Source organism: Tenrec ecaudatus, chromosome 6 (genome assembly GCF_050624435.1).
Source record: "Tenrec ecaudatus isolate mTenEca1 chromosome 6, mTenEca1.hap1, whole genome shotgun sequence".
Classification (NCBI taxonomy): domain Eukaryota; kingdom Metazoa; phylum Chordata; class Mammalia; order Afrosoricida; family Tenrecidae; genus Tenrec; species Tenrec ecaudatus.
The window spans coordinates 7,721,047-7,740,325 of NC_134535.1; the positions used below are offsets into that span (position 1 = coordinate 7,721,047).

The 19,279-nt window shown below is 59.5% G+C and overlaps 2 protein-coding genes across 2 annotated transcripts; both read left to right on the forward strand.

The window, feature by feature from the left end:
* The first annotated feature begins 1,047 nt into the window (after positions 1 to 1,047).
* Positions 1,048 to 9,649, forward strand: GCAT (glycine C-acetyltransferase). The gene is made up of 9 exons (XM_075553544.1): positions 1,048 to 1,282; positions 2,480 to 2,610; positions 4,519 to 4,620; positions 5,152 to 5,298; positions 5,440 to 5,594; positions 5,737 to 5,819; positions 5,986 to 6,157; positions 6,376 to 6,497; positions 6,904 to 9,649. Exons 1-9 carry the CDS (start codon positions 1,087 to 1,089, stop codon positions 7,053 to 7,055), a joined length of 1,260 nt encoding a protein of 419 aa, XP_075409659.1. The 5' UTR covers positions 1,048 to 1,086; the 3' UTR covers positions 7,056 to 9,649.
* A 2,539-nt stretch (positions 9,650 to 12,188) lies between these two features.
* On the forward strand, positions 12,189 to 14,338 carry GALR3 (galanin receptor 3). The gene is made up of 2 exons (XM_075552613.1): positions 12,189 to 12,556; positions 13,588 to 14,338. The coding sequence occupies exons 1-2, from the start codon at positions 12,189 to 12,191 to the stop codon at positions 14,336 to 14,338; spliced, it is 1,119 nt and encodes a 372-aa protein (XP_075408728.1).
* Positions 14,339 to 19,279: the final 4,941 nt, after the last annotated feature.

Sequence of the window (19,279 nt, forward strand, 5' to 3'; positions counted from 1 at the left end):
GGGCCCCTCACTGGCTTGCTGGGAACTTCCTGAGGGGTGGGGGTGGAGGAGTTCATGTGAAAAAGGAGTGGAAACTTTAGAAAGGGTGGGGAGTCAGTCAGCCAAAGTGCCTCAGTGTGCCTGTTGAAAGCTGGGTTTTTCCACACAATTGCATTGTATCTTAGGGTTCTGCCCCTGCCCCCAACTATTTTGGTGGTGGTTCTGTGAGAGGGTTAGGTTGGTTTGGGCAGGGGGTGGGGGTGGGGAGAGAGCCCCCGCCCCCGCAGGGCTCTCCAGTCCTGCCATACCCAAATTCAAAGATTCTGCACCTTTAAACCTAGGGAGCCTTGAAACTTAGCTGTAGGGAGGCTTGGACAGTCAGACATGGAAATTTTGAATCTGCTAGTCTCTGACAGATCTGTGTACATAGGGGTGCATATATGTATGTATATAGGGGGATGGAGTTCTCGTACATAGCTACATATCTAGTGCTTGTACTTAACACATTCAGGAGCTACGAGGAAAAAACCTGTACAGTCAATTTTCTCTTATTTTTAATAAAATAGGATTGGGGGAGGCGGGGTTTGTTTTTGTGCAGGGAAGAATTTGCTGTCTTTGTAATTTGACAACTTTAAAATAAAATTCGAAAAGAAAAAAAGAGTATGTTTTCTCATTTTTAAGGCGGGAGTGGGGGTGCGGGCCGTAGGGGGCACTGGGGGCGGGGGCAGTGGTGCCGAGACAGCGACTGAGTCACGGAAAACCTCAGACTGGCCTTCGGCTGGATGCCTGCTCCTCGGCTTAACCCTTTGGGGTTCTCAGTGCACCCCCTTTGCTTTCGCGTGGAGAGTTACAGAGAGAGGCGGGGATGGGCGCGAAGGGGGGTCTCGTGGGGCAAGCCCCGCTTTCCTTTTCTCCCGGGACCGCAGACCTCGGCAGGCTCAGTTTACACCGCCCCTTGCCGCACCTCCCGCCCCGCCCCGCGCCTGCCTCTTTAACAGCCGCGCTCACTCCGATTGGCTGCCGGGACCCAGCCCCCGGCCACGTGACCTGGCCGGCCCGCCGTGCGCACGGCCTGGGCGGAGCAGCGTGTCCGGCTCAGTGGGCGAGATGTGGGCCGGAAGGTTCGCGCGAGCCGCGCTGCCCCGGGCCCCCGGCGGCGGCCGGGCCAAGTCCGCGCTGGCCCAGCTGTGCAGCATCCTGGAGCGGGAGCTGGACGCCATCCGCGGGGCTGGCACCTGGAAGAGCGAGCGAGTCATCACGTCCCAGCAGGGGCCACACATCCACGTGGACGGCGTCTCCGGAGGTAACGCCGGAGGAACCCGCCGGCCGGGGACTTGCGCTGCCACGGAGCGGGGTCTGCAGGCACTCACGCTAGCTGCCGCTTCCCTGCCCGTGCATCGGGCTGGTTTGTGGCCTCCCTGTCTTTAACCTGGTTGAACCAGTTTTCGGGGAGGGAGGTGATTTGCCCTTGAGCACGCGGCTGGAGGGAGGCCCAGCAGTGAGATAAAAAGAGAGGAATCCAGCCGGCACCCAACCACCCGCTTCAAGGCCGGGTGGTGGGGAGTGGCCGCCAGAAGACTTGCCTTTCTTGCTTTGCAAAAGACTTAATTGCCACCTGTGGAGTCCTGCAGCTCTCAGTGTAGGAATGAATGATCCCCTTTTACAGACGACGAAGCTGAAACTCTGGGTTTGCCAAATGGCTTGCCCAACCCCGACCCCCAACTCCAGTCCGAACTGGGCTGTGGTTGAGGGCCCTGGCTCTTGCATCTGGAAGGTGGCCAGAGAGTACAAGGCACCCTGAGTAAAAGCCGGTTGGGGGCAGCTGCAGAAATCAAGCCAGGCCTCTCTTACCAGTGTCTTTTGGATCACTGGCTGCTACCGTTTCTGAGCCAGGCTGGTTACCAACAGGCCACCAAGCTGCCTTCTGCCAGAGAAATAGGCACAGAGTCCTTGGTACTGTTCCTCATCCACAAAATGGAGGTCCCGGGACCCAGGCTGCCCCAGCTTGGAAAATTAGGAGACCTCAGCTCCCATCGCCCTAGGTCTGCCTCTTCCAGCCTGTGACACTCCTCCTCAGGGGAGCTGTGGTGTGTTCACTTGGGGCTTCACAGTGCAGGGCCTGCTAAGGAGGGAAACCAGAAACACATCCCCTTGGGGCATGTGATTCTATTCCAGATGGCAAAGTGACATGTGGTGTATTCGAGGACCGCTGTGGGGCCTCTCAATCTGCCCCTTTCCATTACGCAGGAGAAACTGAGTCCCAGATGAGGTGGTCTCTGGGCAGCACATGCAGAAGGACTGGCATCCTCAAAGCCAGAGTGTGAACTTTAAGGTGCAGTGAGAGACTTACCTGGCCCCCTTCACCTCTTGCCATCAAATTCAGGGCTCACACCTGTGTACCACAGATACAGGGCCATGCCCTCTCTCAATCTGGCACCAGAATCTTTCCAGACCCTTCCTTACTTTGACCTCCACCCCCCACCTTCTCTCCGCACCTCAGGAATCCTTAACTTCTGTGCCAACAATTACCTGGGCCTGAGCAGCCACCCCGAGGTGATCCAAGCTGGCCTACAGACCCTGGAGAAGTTTGGAGCTGGCCTCAGCTCCGTCCGATTCATCTGTGGGACCCAGGTATAGCAGGAGGAGGGGGACTTTGTCCCCGAGGCTGGCCACTGATCCCAGCTGTCCACTTCCCACAGTCAGCAGGGCTGGTTTAGCCAGCTCAGCTCCTCCAGGGGCACTGGCTTCACTTGACCCCTGAGCTGTCTGGTGGGAAGTCTGCCTTAGGTCTGTGTTTGCTGAGAGGCCTCACCAAGTCGTTTGGCTTCTCGTTTCCCACCATCCATTTCCCACCTACAGAACAGGTCCCATCCCACCTACCCATCACAGGAGAGAACAGGGGTAGACGCAGGGATTGGGACCGAGTGTCTGAGCTTGATGTGTCCCTGTGCTGCCATTTATTAGCTCTATGACTGTGTGGCATGAGTTGGGCTGCTAACTTCAAGGTCAGCAGTTCAAAACCACCCACTGCTCCAAAGGAGAAAGACGGGCCTTTCTACTCCTGTCAAGAATTACAGTCTCAAACCCACAGGGGCAGGTCTACTCTGCCCTCTAGGGTCGCTATGAGTCGGCATCGACTCAGTGACAGGGAGTTTGGGTTGGTTTGGGTTTATGACTATGGGGCAGATTTCCTAACCTCCCTCTGCCTCAATCTCCTTGTTGGTGAAATTGTGGATTATTGTCACAAGACGTCTTGGAAACCCTGTGTAAGGGTCACGATGAGTCGGAGCGGACTTGAGAGCCATGGGGTTTGATTTATTATATACCAGGCACTGTGTTCAGCGTGTGTGTGTGTGTCACTGCCATCCGGTCAGTTCGGAAGCACAGCGACCCTACAGGACAGAGCCAAACTGCTCCTGAGAGCTTCTGAGACCAGAACTCTTCATGGGAGTAGAAAGCTGCCTCTTTCTTCCTTGGAGCATCTGTGGCTTCAAACTGCCGGCCCTGGGGTTAGCAGCCCAATGTGTAACCACTATGCTACCCGGGCTCCTCATTTGTGACAGTACCCCCAATTTTACCAACAAGGAGACCGTCGCTCTTGACATGCCAGGCTGTCTTTATGCGGGCAGATAGCCTCTCCTTTCTGTCTTGGAGCAGCTGGTGGGTTTGAACCTCCAACCTTGAGGTTAGCGGCCCAAGCTTACCAGTACCACCAGGGCTCCTTCTGGCTCAGTCCATGTCATCTCTTTCTCTGTAAGTAGTCTTTGACTCGAAACTTAGCATATGTTGGCTAAGGGCGAGGGGACTGTTTCATGTACATTACAAATACGAGTTCCTTTTTTCCTTGTGATAGGCGCTGCCCAGTAAGTGTTGGTCTGCTCCCCACCAGCCAGGTCAGGGGTTCCGACCTTCAAGCTGCTCCTTGGGAGAGTGATGAGGCTGTCTGGTCCTAGAAAGATTTCCAAAACCTCAGGGTCCCGGGGTGGGGTTGCTGCTAGTCGGAGTGGAAAGGGAGTTGGCTGGTTTTTTTCTCATCCTACTTTTAGATCTGGCCTGGCACAGTGTGCATGCGCCTGACCCCTGCTCTGCCTGCTGCCCTCTCTGAAAGGTGGGGGTGACGAGCAAGTTAGAAGCAGGACAGCCAGCTCCCATGGGGACATTTTGCAGCCCAGCCGTCACCAGGTGCACTGGCTCTCAACCCTCCTCAGACAGAGCTGGAGGCTAATGGCTCAAATTATGCACCTCATCCTCTCCACTGCCATTAAACACCCTAAAGGCACTCCATCTGCTCGCCCTTCCCGTCAGTGCCCCTTCTGCTGGCTCCTGGATCGGTTACAAACTGAAGGAAGGGGGGAGGTGGGGAAACTAGGCCTGCCACCAGCCAGGCCCCCTGTCGGCTCTGGGGTAACTCTTGGGCAGAAAGTGGGGAAACCAGACTCTGTGTTTGTCCCTCCAAACCTCTGGCCCCCAGCATTTGTCTCACATACCCGCCCTCCCCCCCACCCCCCGCAAAACACCACACCATCTCCCTCCCTCCAGATCATCCACAAGAATCTGGAAGCCAAGATCGCCCGCTTCCACCAGCGGGAGGATGCCATCCTCTATCCCAGCTGTTTCGATGCCAACGCGGGCCTCTTTGAGGTGCGTGGAGGCTGAGGGTGGGGCCCGCCAGGCCCAGGCGGGATTGGAAAGTGGACAGTCAGAAGAAGCTGGCAGGGCGCCCTGCCTAGGGGCTCCAGTTCCCATTTCTTGCAGTGATCGAGGCTGGGCTGGGTTTGTGTCCAGGAGAGGGGGAGTGGGGACCCTGTGGCCTGCATGGTGGCCAGCTCCTGGCACATCAGAGACAGTGGAAGCCAGGCTCGGCAGGGCTGTTGTAGGTCATTGTCATGTGCACAGAGTAGAACTCCGCTGGGATGTGGAGGCTGTGACCTTTCAGAATCCAGTCCCCAGGTCGATCTTCCTCGACGTCTCTGGGTGGGTTTGAAACATCGACCTTGTAGCTAATCCTCTCACACCAGAATCAGAGTAAGACCAAGACCACTGGTACAGCACAGTGCCCAGGAGCAGGGGGCTCTGGCTGGCAGGGGAATTCCAATGTGGGGAGATTCGGGGCAAGGGAACCTCAGGGCAGATAGTTAGGCATTTGGCTAGGCTGGCACTGCCTCCCTCCAGGCCCTGCTGACCCCTGAGGACGCCGTCCTATCGGACGAGCTGAACCACGCCTCCATCATCGATGGCATCCGTCTGTGCAAGGCCCACAAGTACCGCTACCGCCACCTGGACATGGCCGACCTGGAGAGCAAGCTGCAAGAGGCCCAGGTGGGAGCCCGGGGCCAAGCCTTGCCCCCCACTCACAGAAACCCTGCCAGTTCAGGCAGCCAAGGTTGGACCCCAAGTCGATGGTGGCTCGAGCGTCCTGCTCACAGTGCCCACCAACCTGTGCCCTTGTGTCCCCTGCAGAAGCATCGGCTGCGCCTGGTGGCCACGGACGGGGCCTTCTCCATGGACGGTGACATTGCACCCCTGCAGGAGATCTGCCGCCTTGCCTCTAGATACGGCGCCCTGGTCTTTGTGGACGAATGCCACGCCACTGGCTTCCTGGGGCCCACAGGACGGTGGGAGCCCACGCTACCCAAGGCCCAGGGTCTGGTTCCTGAGGGTGGGTGGGAAACCAAGTGGGCGGCCGGTCACTGCCACCCCCGCCCATGCTTCCTGGACGTGGGTGGCCCGAGGCAGCTGTGGCGGCTTCCCTTGCAGGGGCACCGATGAGCTGCTGGGCGTGATGGACCAGGTCACCATCATCAACTCCACTCTGGGGAAGGCTCTGGGCGGAGCATCAGGTGTCCCGGGGTTCCCCCTCCCTGGCAGGGCCCTCCAGGGGTCTCGGGAAGGTGGGGAGGAGTGATCTGGGGCTACAGGGAAGAGGTGGCATGGATTATGCTCTCAGGAAAGGATTAGGTACCTTCCGGCTCTTCACCCCCTAACCCTTCCCCCACCTGTCCTCAGGGGGCTACACGACGGGGCCAGCAGCCCTGGTGTCCCTGCTCCGGCAGCGGGCCCGGCCCTACCTCTTCTCCAACAGCCTGCCCCCTGCCGTCGTCGGCTCTGCCTCCAAGGCCCTGGATCTGCTCATGGAAAGCAATGCCATCATCCAGTCCATGGCAGCCAAGACCCACCGGTGCAGCCCTGGGAGGGCCGGGCAGTCTGGGCGGGGGGGGGTGGCAGGGGGTGACAAGGGACACCACCACCCACCCAGTAAGGTTGCAGGGGACTCGGTGCTCACACCTCCATCTCCCCACTGTGCACCATGCCCCGGCGGCCCGCGTTCTCCCCCAGCCTGGCGCTGCTCCAGCCACTTGCCCCCAGCTGCCCGTGATACCCAGCCTATGCCCACAGGTTCCGCAGTAAGATGGAGGCTGCCGGCTTTACCATCTCCGGGGCCAGTCACCCCATCTGCCCCGTGATGCTGGGGGACGCTCGGCTGGCCTCGCGCATGGCAGACGACATGCTAAAGAGAGGTAGGGGGAACAGAGGCCCCGTGGGACCACAGTGACCAGGGTGAGGGGAGAGGGAAGGTGCCCTGGTACACTGGGTTTGGTGCTGGGCTGCTAGCCAAGGTCAGCAGTTCAAACCCACCAGCTGCTGTAAGGGAGGAAAAGGAGGCAGCCTTGGAACCCTGGGGCGTGGTTCTAGTCTGTCCTTGAGAATCACTGGGTTGGAACTGACTCGATGTCAGAGGGCTTAAGAGGCAAGGGGAAAGGCCTGGCCTGGGCACCTCCCATGTACCCCGAACTCCTACCCCACCATCCTTAGCCCAGCCAGCTTTTCAAGCTTGAGAGCCGCAGGCCCTGTCACCCCGGGCCTCTGGAGACTGGGTGCTGGGTGCACTCTGGCGAGCCCCAGGTGGACTGTCTCCCTGCCCAGGCATCTTCGTCATTGGCTTCAGCTACCCCGTGGTCCCCAAAGGCAAGGCCCGCATCCGGGTGCAGATCTCTGCCGTGCACAGCGAGGAGGACATCGACCGCTGTGTGCAGGCCTTCGTGGAGGTGGGCCGGCTGCATGGGGCGCTGGCCTGAGCCGGGGCTCCGCCCTCAACCCGTCAGCTTGGACCGGGCCAGAGCTGCTCGACCTTCAGGCCGGCCACAGACAAGGCCTGTGACTACATCCCCGAGTGTGAAACAATTGTGTGACCAGCCAGCAAGCCTCCGTCTTCTTAATTCTCCCGGCAGCCCGGCCCTGCGGCTACTCCCAGGGCAGGCAGTACAGCCCTAGGATGGCACCCAGAGCCGAACCCTCCCCACAGCCACAGGGGGCTCAGGCAGTAGGGAGATGCGGGGGAGCCCTGAGCTGCTGTGGGGACACCCTTTTCAATGCCACCTAACTCTTTAGAGCCCCTACCCCACCCCTAGTCTAGCCTTGGTGAAACCTCACCCTCTGTCCCCACCCACGGGCCACCCTGCAGCTGCCCAAACTAAGGGGCTGGGTACCCAAACTCATGTCTGCAGGAAGGGAAAGAAGATTCAGAGCCCCAAGGAACCAGGGACCCAGAATGTGGACCGCCACTGAGAGGCCCCTGACATACCGAGAGCCCATTTTGTCCCTAACTCTGGCCTTGGGCAGGTCCCGGCTTCACTGTGCCTCAGTTTCCCCACTCATCAAAGGAAAATGTGCACTCACGCCAAGGCCTGGTGGCATGGTGATCGGCCACCAGGGGGCGTGGTGAGCACAAGCTGCGGGGAGTGGGGAAGCCAAGGCTGCCCTCCATCCCTACCTTCCAGGGGGTGTCACAGGCAGGGAGGGACTGGCAGACTTCTCCCCGCCCATCTTCCTGAGATGGGGTGGGCTCAGTCCCCAGACCTCCCATGTCAGTGGTGTGGGCAGAAGGGGTGAAGACTCTTCATGAACCTCAGTGAACTAGGCCCACATGCCTGGCACACAACCCCCCAGCCCACCACTTTGCCCAGGCGTTTCAAGACGGAGGGGCAGCCTGGATAAAGAAGCCCTCGTGTTGTGGTAGGTTACACACTGACCTGCTCACCTCAGGGTCCAGAGTTCTTAGCCACCAGCCTCCCCATGGGAGAAGACGAAACTTTCTGTGTCCATACAGAGTTCAAAGGAGCCCTGGTGGCAGAGTGGTTACGAGTTGGGCTGCAATCGGCAAAGTCAACAGTTTGAAACCACCAGTCACTCTGGGAGAAAGTTGGGGCTTTCTGCTCTGTCCAGCAGGTCATGTCGAGTCGGCATCAGCTTGACGGAATGAAGGTGCAGTCTCAGAAACACAACCCGGCTATAGGGCCACTGAGTCAAAACCAAGTCCAGGGCCGGGAGTTTAGTTTGGGATTTGTCCTGGTTAAGGCTGGTAGGATACCGGGGGCCTTGCGGGCACTGAGGCTGGGGTCCAGAGAGGAGGAAAGCTGACCTGGAGCAGCTGTGGCCACATCCATTGCAGGCTGCCTGCACCCAGTAGGGCACCAGGCGCACTGCTGCAAAGGACACGCAGCCTGGTTCCTCACCAACACTCAAGCTGTGCCCGTCAGCTGTGCGTGGTCATCTTTGGCTGGCAGGGGGCGATGCACCAGAGACATCTGGAGCACACCTGGACCAGACCTCAGGAGCAGGTCCACCCAGGTCAACCTCAGAGTAGGAAGCAAGTCTGCCAGCCGGCAGCACAGTTGTGGCGTTCGGCATCCTCTTAGCGGCTCCCTGGCGTCCCCCCTGCAGGCAGCACGATGGCTTCGGGGCCAGTTGGTGCACTAGTGCTCTGCCGCTGTGCCTGAGGGGCCAGATGGGGATGTGGGTCTGCTCTCGGACCACATGAGGCCCAAGGGAAGTGGTGTATCGGCCCCAAGTCCATGTCCTGCGAGGGACAGGGCTCACTGTCCACTGCATCTAGTGGGGTTCAGGATCGTGGCCCCTCGGGACAGGAGGAGGGGCACTCCGCATCCTGGTGTCACGTCTCTCCTGTCTCCCTCCTTCCCCTGTGCCTCCACCTGTCACAGGTGGTAGGCTGTGGCTCCACAGAGCCAGAGTCCTGCCCGGGCCAGCAGTGGACAAGCATGCTCACTTCTGGATCCAGCTTCAGGTTATCTAATGGTGCTTTGCTCCCCTAGTGCCCTGCAAGCCCACCCTTGGGACCCAACTCGGGATTCCTTCCTTGGACACTGAGTCCAGGAATGTAGGCCCAAACCTACAATCCAATATCCAAGGGCTCTGGATCTGGGTGGGGTGACAGCAGATTTGGGGAGACCCTTCTGAGCACTGATGAGAATCCTAGGGGCTCCCAGAACTTCCTTCAAAAACAAGAAACTGCCACCTACTGGATTCCAACTCAGTGACCCCCATAGGGCAGGGCAGGGCAGGACTGCCCCTGGGTTTCTGAGACTTCACCATTTTATTAGCACTTGATCCACAGACCACACGATTCAATAGTTCAACCACCAAGAAGAGTTGTATATTCATTTATCACAACCCATTTTAGACCATTCTCTTCCCCTCCCCCCTACATTGTATGCTCCCCCAACCCCCTTACCCTCCCCATCTCTCCCCCCATTCCTCTCTCCCCTATAAACCCTTGCATCGGTTCTTATCTCTATGCCTCTACTGTTCTTCACAAACTAGGAAACCCAGAAGAAACAAAGTCAGAAAAATAAAGGAGTTTTTGTCATGGAACAAGCAAGCAATATTTGCACCTAGAAGAATCTTGTGGGGATCTGAGAGTGGTTTCATCCGGTTAGATACTCTGTAACTTTTTTAACAGTTTTATTGGGATATAATCCACATATACAATTAAATCGTTCAATCTCATCGAAGGGTTGTGTGGTCACCACCACCGCTTTAGAACATTTTCTACTTTCTTGTATCCCTTATTAGCTCCCCATTTGCCCCGTCTCCCCTGCCAGCCCCCAAGAAAGACTAACTCTTTACCCCCCCCCCAACAGTTTTATTAGCCTATAGCCCACATACCATACAATTCAGTAGTTCAGTCCATCACGAAAAGTTACATCAATCAGCTTTGGGACATTTTCTGCATTCTTGTCCTCATTGATAGTAGCTCCCAACCTCCCTGGCCATGCCCCTAAGGGATCATTAGTCCAGATACTGAAACTAACTTAGTGGGAGTAGAAAGCCTCATCTTTTGCCCACAGAGCATCTGGTGGTTTCGAACTGCTGTCCTATGGTTAGAAGCCCAAAGCATAAGCACTATGCCACCAGGGCTCCTGGTAGATCTGCAAAGTAGCCTCCTCTGCCTTGAATGCAAATTCTGCTTCTTGAACTGCTCTGCCACCTTCCCTTCCCTCTTTTTAAGACTTCCCCTTGAGGTCCCCCACCCCTCCATTTCTAGAAAGACTGCACCCTGTCCCTGCCTTCTTTACTGTAGTCATCAAGACTTGCCCCACCCCTTTCCACTTGGTTCCTCCAGCTGAGCCCCCCCCTCACATGGAGTGAGGGCTGGGCTGCTGTGGGGAGCCGCGTTTCACACACCCCTACCCCTTTCTCCACAGTAACCGTGCACCCCCAGTCTAGGCTTATGAACACCCACCCCCAGGCTGTCCTACAGAAAGGATGGAGTATCAAACTCAGCTACCTGTCCCTTGTTGCTCACCCACTACACCCCACCCCCACGGGGGCATCTGGCCCCTTCCTTCCCCAATGGGGCCAGGTCAGAAACCCAAGCCTGAGTCAGTCACCTGCCAAACCCTGTGACTTCTTTGCCTTGCTCCTGGGTCACTTCATTCAATCCGCCCACTTCTCGTTCCTTCTTGTCACCGGGACCACAGAAATCTTCCTACAAAACACATCACATCCCTGCTCCGGAATCTTCTCTGTCAGCTTCCTGTTGTCCTCACACTAAAGTCAGACTGGACAGACACACAAGCCCTCTGCTCTCCAGCCAAGCTGAGCCCCCCTCCAACAAGCTTCTGGGACCAAATGGGACTCTGGAACTGCTCAGAGCCATGGGGAGAGGGTCTGCCACACAGAAAGGGGATGTGAATTCAGATCCCTGGTCTGGGCTGCCCCATCCAAGAGTGGACGTCTGGGAGTGAGGCCCTGGTTCAGGACAGGAAGGGAACTGAGTAGTGAGTGCCTGTGAGGGAGTCTTCAGGTGGGGCCACAGGAAGTGGTGCCGGCTGGGCCCTGGGCACAGAGGGGTTAACTACCAAGCGCATCTCAGCGAGCAGGATCAATGGGTTACTCGCTGCTGCAGAAAGAGAGGCTATAGCCATGCAGAGAGGAGCCAGGCAGAAGAGCATGCCACCTGGGGGAACAGGAGAGGTGCTGGCCAGTGGCTGCTCCTGAGGGCAGCCAGCCCAGCAGAGGAGGGTCCTTAAAGAAAAAGAGCTAAGGAGGAAGAAGCCCTGGACCTGAGGGGAGGGACCACTGCCCCCAGGATCACGCAGGGGCCAGGTGGGGTACCACCCCTTTGGGTTTCAGGGACTACAAGTTGGGGGCTTGGGCACCTTCCCTTCCTGCCTTGCCCCTCGTTCATCCCACTGCCCGGAGATCCCAGGTACCTAGGAGCATCCACAGGTAGGTGCTGCTGTTGGGAGTGGGGTGGGGGGTGCGGAAGGACACAGCGCACTCATGCACTTGTGTGCTGAGGCACTGTCGTGACAGCATCGGCTCAGCTGTCAGCCCCGGAGCCCAGATGCACGCACCACTCAATGAGCGACGGCCGGCCGTGTCCTCCCTCCCATGTCTCTCCTGTCTGAACTCCCATCTCCTTAGGGGCAGAAGGGCGTCAGAGATCTGTGGGGTTCTCCCACCTGAGCCACTGTGGGGGCTGAGTGGAACTGGGCTGTTGTCTCCAGTCCCTCAGAGATGTCACTTGAGCTTGTGCTCCCAGTTATAACCCATTATCCAAGGGGTTCCCTGGGCCGGAGAAGTCAGGACACGAAGCCAGCTCCTGGGGTTGGGGCTCCCGTCCCTCCATCCACCATGTCCCCACCACACTGCCTATGTCTCTACCTGCCTCACCTAACACCCCAACCCTCGAGCCCTGGGCTTGAGCAGGCCCATCCTACCTGTGCCAGGGGCTCACGCAAAGAGGCTCAGTGATGTCTTTGGACTCGGTTCCTTGTCCCACTACAAATACCTAGTCTGACCCAGGCGTGGGGAGAGGGGGGATTAGATCCCAGGACTGAATGCCTAGATCTGGCCACTCTGCCCTGAGCCCCCAGCTTCTCTCCAGGTGCCCATCTGGTGGGGAGATGGCTGACGCCCAGAACATCTCGCTGGACAGCACGGGAGCCGTGGGGGCTGTGGCAGCCGTGGCGGTACCTGTGGTCTTCGCCCTCATCTTCCTGCTTGGCACAGTGGGCAATGGGCTGGTGCTGGCCGTGCTGCTGCAGCCCAGCCTGGGAGCCTGGCAGGAGCCTGGCAGCACCACAGACCTGTTCATCCTCAACCTGGCCGTGGCCGACCTCTGCTTCATCCTGTGCTGCGTGCCCTTCCAGGCCGCCATCTACACGCTGGACGCCTGGCTCTTCGGGGCCCTCGTCTGCAAAGCCGTGCACCTGCTCATCTACCTTACCATGTATGCCAGCAGCTTCACCCTGGCAGCCGTCTCGGTGGACAGGTGCGCTGGGCCCCGGGCCTGGCTGGACCAGGCTGGGGAGGGAGGTGCTCACTGGGGGCCAAGAAGAGGAGGAGGAGGAAGAGGAGGAGGGTGGGAAGGCGCAACTCTCTGACCCTACCACCCAGTTACCGGGCACCTGTAGGGTGAGCTTGCCAAGACCATCCTGCCCACTACCCACCTCTGGTGCAAGCTTCCCCAGGGCACCCCTGCCCACCCATCAGCACAGGGCCTGGCACATGGTGGGTGAGATGTAAATGAGATGAGTGACATGGGCCAGAAGCAAATCCATTTAATGTTTTATTACGGCCCATGCAGGGCCTGCTTCGTGGACAGCCCATCAGACTTAGTCTGCCTCGCTGAAGCCCTTGGGCCAGTGGCTTCTCTGTGGGCCTCCTTTGACTCGCACGCGTGAAACGTGGTTGTTATGGGAGCAGTGGAGTGGTTGATTTCTACCTCCCAGGGTCCCAGGTGACAGGCCATGGCTGCCACCCACGGTTCTCTAAGCTGTAGGGAGCAGATAACCAGGCCTTTCCGAGCAGAAGCTGGAGTGGGTTACCGCAGTCCACCAAGGCTCCGGTGCATATAAAATCACTTTCTGAAATAACATGTAGCAAGGATCCCGCCCCCTGCTGGGTGCCTGTTGGCTACACCTGCTTTCCCCAGGAAGGGGCCTCCACGATGTAGTGGTTATGTTGGGCTACCTGCAAGGCCCGCAGTTCAAAACCACCACCAGCCGCTCTGAGAGGGAAAGATGAGGCTTTCTACTCCCATAACGAGTTACAGCCTTGGAAACCCACAGGGGCAGTTCTACCCTGTCCTATAGGGTCTCGAATGGGTCGGCCTCTCCTCGATGGCAGGGAGTGTCTCGACTATCCGGGGATTCAGGGAGTATGGCAAGCTCCAATTTTCAGAACCAGAAGCCCAGGCCCACCAGAGTGCCAGGTCCCCACCCGGTGTCAGCTTGGTGGGGGTGGGGCGGGGCAGGCGGGCGCCTGGCATCCTGCGCGCGCTGACCCGGCGCCCAAATACAGGTACCTGGCTGTGCGGCACCCGCTGCGCTCGCGGGCCCTGCGCACGCCCCGCAACGCCCGCGCCGCCGTGGGCCTGGTCTGGCTGCTGGCGGCGCTCTTCTCGGCGCCCTACCTTAGCTACTACGGCACGGTGCGCTACGGCGCGCTGGAGCTCTGCGTGCCCGCCTGGGAAGACGCGCGCCGGCGCGCCCTGGACGTGGCCACCTTCGCCGCCGGCTACCTGCTGCCCGTGGCCGTGGTGAGCCTGGCCTACGGCCGCACGCTGCGCTTCCTCTGGGCGGCCGTGGGGCCGGCGGGCGCGGCGGCGGCGGAGGCGCGGCGACGGGCCACGGGCCGCGCGGGCCGCGCCATGCTGGCGGTGGCTGCGCTCTACGCGCTCTGCTGGGGCCCGCACCACGCGCTCATCCTCTGCTTCTGGTTCGGCCGCTTCGCCTTCAGCCCGGCCACCTACGCCTGCCGCCTGGCCTCGCACTGCCTGGCCTACGCCAACTCCTGCCTCAACCCGCTCGTCTACGCGCTCGCCTCGCGCCACTTCCGCGCGCGCTTCCGTCGCCTGTGGCCCTGCGGCCGCCGCCGCCGCCGCGCGCGCTGCCCCCCGGCCGCCCGCCGCGCCCGCCGCCGCGTCCGCCCCGCGCCCGCGGGCCCCTCCGGCTGCCCCGGGGACGCCCGGCCACGTGGAGGGCCGGGACGACAGGAGGCCGCGCGCCGCGGAGAGGCTGCACGGGCAGCGTTCGTCCTGGGCCAGGAATAAAACTTGGCTTCCGACACTGCCGGCTGTGCGTCTGTCTGTCCATCCGCCCTGTCCCACCAGTGCGGGATGGGGCCGGGGCACTCCAAGAGGTGCAGCGGCTCGCCCAGCTCCACGGCGGCGATGGCGCATGGCTGAGCTGCGACTCCAACCCAGTGAGCGCTTCTGGGTGATGGAAATAGATCAACCCAGCCAGGCGCGCCCCCCGGGCTCTCCCTAGTCCCGCCTTCCATTAGGCCAGGACCCTGGGGTCTGCGGCACCCACCACCACCGGGGAGCAAGCCCTTCTGCGCTCCAAGTTCTGCCCCAGTGATTAGCAGAGCAAACATGTGTGGATTTAGGCTGCCTGCTGGTTTAGCGGTAGTGATTACCCATTGGGGAATAGGGACACGGGCGGGGCGGAGATGAGGCTTTCTACTCCCATAAGGAGTTAACAGTCTCAGGAAACCCGCAGGGGCAGTTCTGCCCTGTCCTGCAGGGTCCGTGTGAGTATGAATGGACTCCTGCGGCGCGGTGAGGGATGCATCGCAAGAGGCGCCCTGGTGGGAGTGGGGGTAATGAGGCTGTCTGCTTCCGGGGAGATTCACAGCCCCTCAAGCCCTCGCAAGAGCAGTTCTGCTCTGCCAGGTCACGATGAGTCAGAGGCGACTGGAGGGCAGCGGGTATGAGGTGGGTGGCTCTCACACCAGGTCTGAAATCATCCAAGATGCGCCCCACCTGGTAGAGGGTGGAGGGGGCGTGGTTTGAACTTGACCCAAGGTGCACCGGAAAAAGATCTGGCTGACTGTTTCCGGAAACCTCACAGCCTGGAAAACCTTAGGGGTCCCGTTCCACTGGGCGACTCGAGTCGGAAACCAACCTGAGCGCCCCAAATAGCGAGGATGGGCAACCTCCGAGAGGAGTAGGGGTCAGGAGCCACCCAACCGAGGACTCACGCCCCCTGCGCCTCGCCTCTCTGTTTCCATCCTTCTTGGTTTTTCCTGACTCAGGAAGGCACCAGGCCCTTGGTCCAAACCTGCAGACGCTCCTCACACCTGAGAGTTCTGTTCAGGGACTCGGGCTGCTGGGCACAGGTGGCCTTCCGCTGACCATCAAGTCCACTCTCTGTCCAGTGCTCTTTCGACCATCTGATGCATCAGGCAAAAAACGGAGACTCACTTGAGCCCCAGCTAGCCCAGCTGCTGTGTGGCCCCCTCCTTTCCATCCCCCACACCGCTGGGGAGTCTATGGCCCTGAAAACCCACTAATTAACCAATAAATCAGTCTCGGCAGTTTCAAAGCCAACCACCTCTGCCCGCCCCTCCCTCCTTCTGTCCACAAGCCAGTAATGTTGATGAGCCCTAGATAGAGGCCTGAGCCCCTGGTTTCCTATCTCCTCTGAGCCCCTCTGGACTGTGGGTGCCCTGGGGAGCTCCATCCGGATGGGAATCAGCCACGAGGTCCTGCATTATTGCCTGCCACCTCCCACAGACCCAGAGGCCAGAGGGGTGGTCCCCCTGCACAGTGGAGGCTGCGTGCCAGACAGGGGACCCACTGGGCACACAGGTCTGGCCTGAAGCTCAGTCTCCTGACGTATGGCGCTCAGGGTGACTTGGAGGAGGAAGCCCGGCCTTCACAGAGCCATCCAAGCCGGAGTCCCAGAGGAGGTGAGATTTACTAAGTATTTTCCCGGAGAAAGGAGCCCCGGTGGTGCAGTGGTTAAGCTTTGGGCTGTTAACTGCAAGGTCAGCAGTTGATAAACCACCAGCCGGTCCACGTGAGAAACACGGGGCCTTCCCGCCCATGAATGGTTATGGTTCTTGAAAGCCCACAGGAGTCTGACCACGTGGGTGGCTGAGTTTGGTTTTGGTTTTGGTGGGAAGAACAGGCAGAGAACTTGGCGGAGAGGAGACCCCAGTGGCCTCTTGGTGCTGACGGCAGGCTGGGTGAGGCCAGGGGAGGCCCCCGAGGGTGGGGTGAGAGGGTGAAGGTCTGCTTGCTTGCTCTGGGAACGGCATCCTTAGGGCGAAGGAGGGTGCCATTAAAGGCTTGCCGGAGCTGCGGAGAGCTGCGTACCAGGGAGTAGCCTGGAAACGAGGAGCCCACGTCAGAGACTGCTCTGTGGGCCGAGAGAGGCGAGCCAATGAGGGCCTGGAAATACGTTTTCCCTGGAGGACTGACAGCCTGGGCTTGGCCCCAGACGCTCCTGGGCCTTCTTCCAGGAGCTAATGAAAGGCTCAGAGAAGCAGCTTTCCCTCATTACTTGGTCAGCAAGAATGGTGTGTCTAGTACGGTGGTTCGCAACCTCCCTAACGCCGCGACGCTTTCATACAGTTCCTCATGTTGTGGAGATCCCCAACCAGAAAATATATTTTCATTGCTACTTCATCACTTTGCTACTGTTGTGAATCGGGCAACCCCTATGAAAGGGTCCTTGGACCGCCAAAGGGGTCGAGACCCACAGGTTGAGAACCACTGGTCTATTAAGGCAGACCGTGCCGTGGCTACTGTCACACACACGCCCCTCCCCCAGTGCCCAGGAGAATCCGCCCGACCTGCAAAGTCTAGGCTGCGCCTGGGACAGCTCGGGGAGGGAGTGGGAGTCCTGCAGCCCTCACCTCCTCCTGTGTGTGCCCACCATTGAGGGCTGTCCTCCAGCATTCCCAGTGGAGCACCTCTAGTTCTAAGCACAGGGCTCTTCGGCAGAAAAGAAAGTTCCAGAAGCTCAGGGGATTGTGGGAGCCCAGAGAAGAGACCCTGGTTCAGTTTGGGGACTCAGGTAAGACTCCCTGGCAGGGTGCGCACCTGAGTCCAGTCCTGAAGTCAATCGGGATGAGAGCTGGGCGGGAGGGTGCGGGGCAGGGAAGAGTAGCGCTGCGTGTACAGCACCAGAGTCCGGTCCAGCCTGCTGCCCGAGGAGCTGGGGCAGGACACACAGGAGCGAGGGGTGGGGGCATCAGGCCCCTGAAAACCAGAAGCCAAACTCTGCTATGCTGACTCATAGCAACCCTATAGGGCAGGGCAGACCTGCTTCTATGCATTTCGGAGACTGTAACTCTTTGCAGGAGTAGAAAAGCCTCATCTTTCTCCCTCAGGGATACTAGTGGTTTCGAACTGCTAACCTTGTCGTTAACAGGCCACCTTGCTACCAGGGCTCCTGTGTCAGGCCTGAAGGAGTCTGCAAATCAGTTCTGAGACTGAGGCTGTCTCTTGTCCCGAGGGAGCTCCCGAGAGGTTTTCTACAAAGGAGTGATGACCAGTTTTGCACCTCAGACACATCTGGCTGCCAGGGCAGGCTGCATGAGGACAGAGCGCGGAGGGAGGCTGGTGTGAAAAGTCGGAGATCCACCAGGACATGTGGACGATGATGGTACGTCTGTTGGGACGGGTCTTGGGGGTGAATGTTGGGGGTGAGGAGGAACATCCCCCAGCTGGCAGTGGCATAGAGGGCAATTGGGGGGGCAGTTTAGCAGAGAAGAGGGTAGGTTGGGAAGAATGGCCTGCGGAATGGTGGGGTGATGGGGTGGGGTTCTGAGCCTCGGCTGGGTGCTGGGATGGGCATGTCCTCTGATTTCGAATTTGCGGATGGAGAAAGGGTGAAAGTAACCTGACCCTGGGGGCTCCCGACCCAGCCCAAAGCCAAGCTGGGCGTTTGGATTCGCGCTGTGATTTCAGATCTGCGATCTCCAGGGGAAGCAGTGGGAGGAGATGAGCAGGAAAGAACAGACGAGGGCTGAGATGGGGAGAAGCTCATTTGTGCAAAGAAAGGGGCTGCAGGCACCACAGCCCTGGCAGCAGCTGCGCCCTGGGGAGGGCCGGGGAGGTGGAGGCCAGGCAGCCACGTTAGGCACCCCCTCCCTCAGCCCGAGGCTGGGAACAGCATCATCTATCAACTGGAGGTGTGCGCCCAGGGAAATAAACACCAATTAACCAGCTCGGCTTCCATGTTAATGAAGAGCAGTTTCACAGGCCTGCTGCCGGGCGCACTGGGCGCCCCCCTGGCTGGATCGGAGTTGGCACGAGGCCAGAGGGCCAGGCCAAGCAGGGCTGGACCATTTCTGGTTGCAGGGGACGGAATTGATTAATTGAGGCATCTGCTCGGTGTGCCGCTTCTCTCAGTGGCGGGGGTGGGGGGTGAGGGGGGTGAGACTGAAGCGCAGGAAGAAGGGCGTGTAAGGCAGAGGAGGAGGCCAGAGATATGAAGTAACTGGAGGTGCCCTCCGCCACACTGCTGGGGTTGGGGAGGGCGCAACCTGGTCACCAGGGGGGCCTGTTGGGTGACACCTCAGAGAGGACCCAGTGCGGGGCCAGAGGCATGGACTCGCCCCACAGCACACCCAAACTTGGTGCCACTGAGGCGATTCCAACTCACGGTGCCCCTGCCGGGCAGGGGCAGAATAGAACTGCCCCTTGGGTTTCCGAGACGAACTCTGTAGGGAGTAGATAGCGCCGCCTCTCTCGAGAAGCGGATGGTCGTTTCGAACTGCTGACTCCAGGGGGCAGGAGCCCAGGGGCGCTGTGCCTGGGGCCTACTGGCCTGAGGTGGATGGACAGACTCACTTAGGAGGCCAAGGATCATGGTCAAGCAGGAAGAGACGTTGCTCCGCCCCCCCAGCTCTCCCACATGCCCTGGTTCCCAACACCCACTGCGGCGGGCATGTGGTGGGCACCTCATGCGCCCCGACAGGAGCTCCTGATGGCTCTGCACTCTCCATTGGCCCACCCTGCAGCTGGTAGGCCTTGTGTGAGCGCGGCCAGGGCTGTGTCAGTGTCTGGAACCCACAGAGGCCCTGTTTGCTTCAGAGCTTGGGAGCAGCTTATTTCCAGAGTCAATTCCCATCTGAGCAAGTTAGGACTTGGGGGGCAAGCTCCCTTCCTCTGATTGGCTGAGAGGGAACATGGAGCAGAGTCTGGGCTCTGAGGATATAAAACTGGCCAGTGGCTGATAGGCTGTGGAAGGGGGCC

What these genes read in the sequence shown, in the direction of transcription:
- GCAT (XM_075553544.1), top strand. Translation starts at nt 1,087, where the DNA reads ATGTGGGCCGGAAGGTTCGCGCGAGCCGCGCTGCCCCGGGCCCCCGGC. An exon ending in CCAACGCGGGCCTCTTTGAG is followed by an intron (nt 4,621 to 5,151) that starts GTGCGTGGAGGC and finishes GCCTCCCTCCAG; the next exon opens with GCCCTGCTGACCCCTGAGGA. An exon ending in GGCTCTGGGCGGAGCATCAG is followed by an intron (nt 5,820 to 5,985) that starts GTGTCCCGGGGT and finishes ACCTGTCCTCAG; the next exon opens with GGGGCTACACGACGGGGCCA.
- GALR3 (XM_075552613.1), top strand. Translation starts at nt 12,189, where the DNA reads ATGGCTGACGCCCAGAACATCTCGCTGGACAGCACGGGAGCCGTGGGG. An exon ending in GCAGCCGTCTCGGTGGACAG is followed by an intron (nt 12,557 to 13,587) that starts GTGCGCTGGGCC and finishes GCCCAAATACAG; the next exon opens with GTACCTGGCTGTGCGGCACC.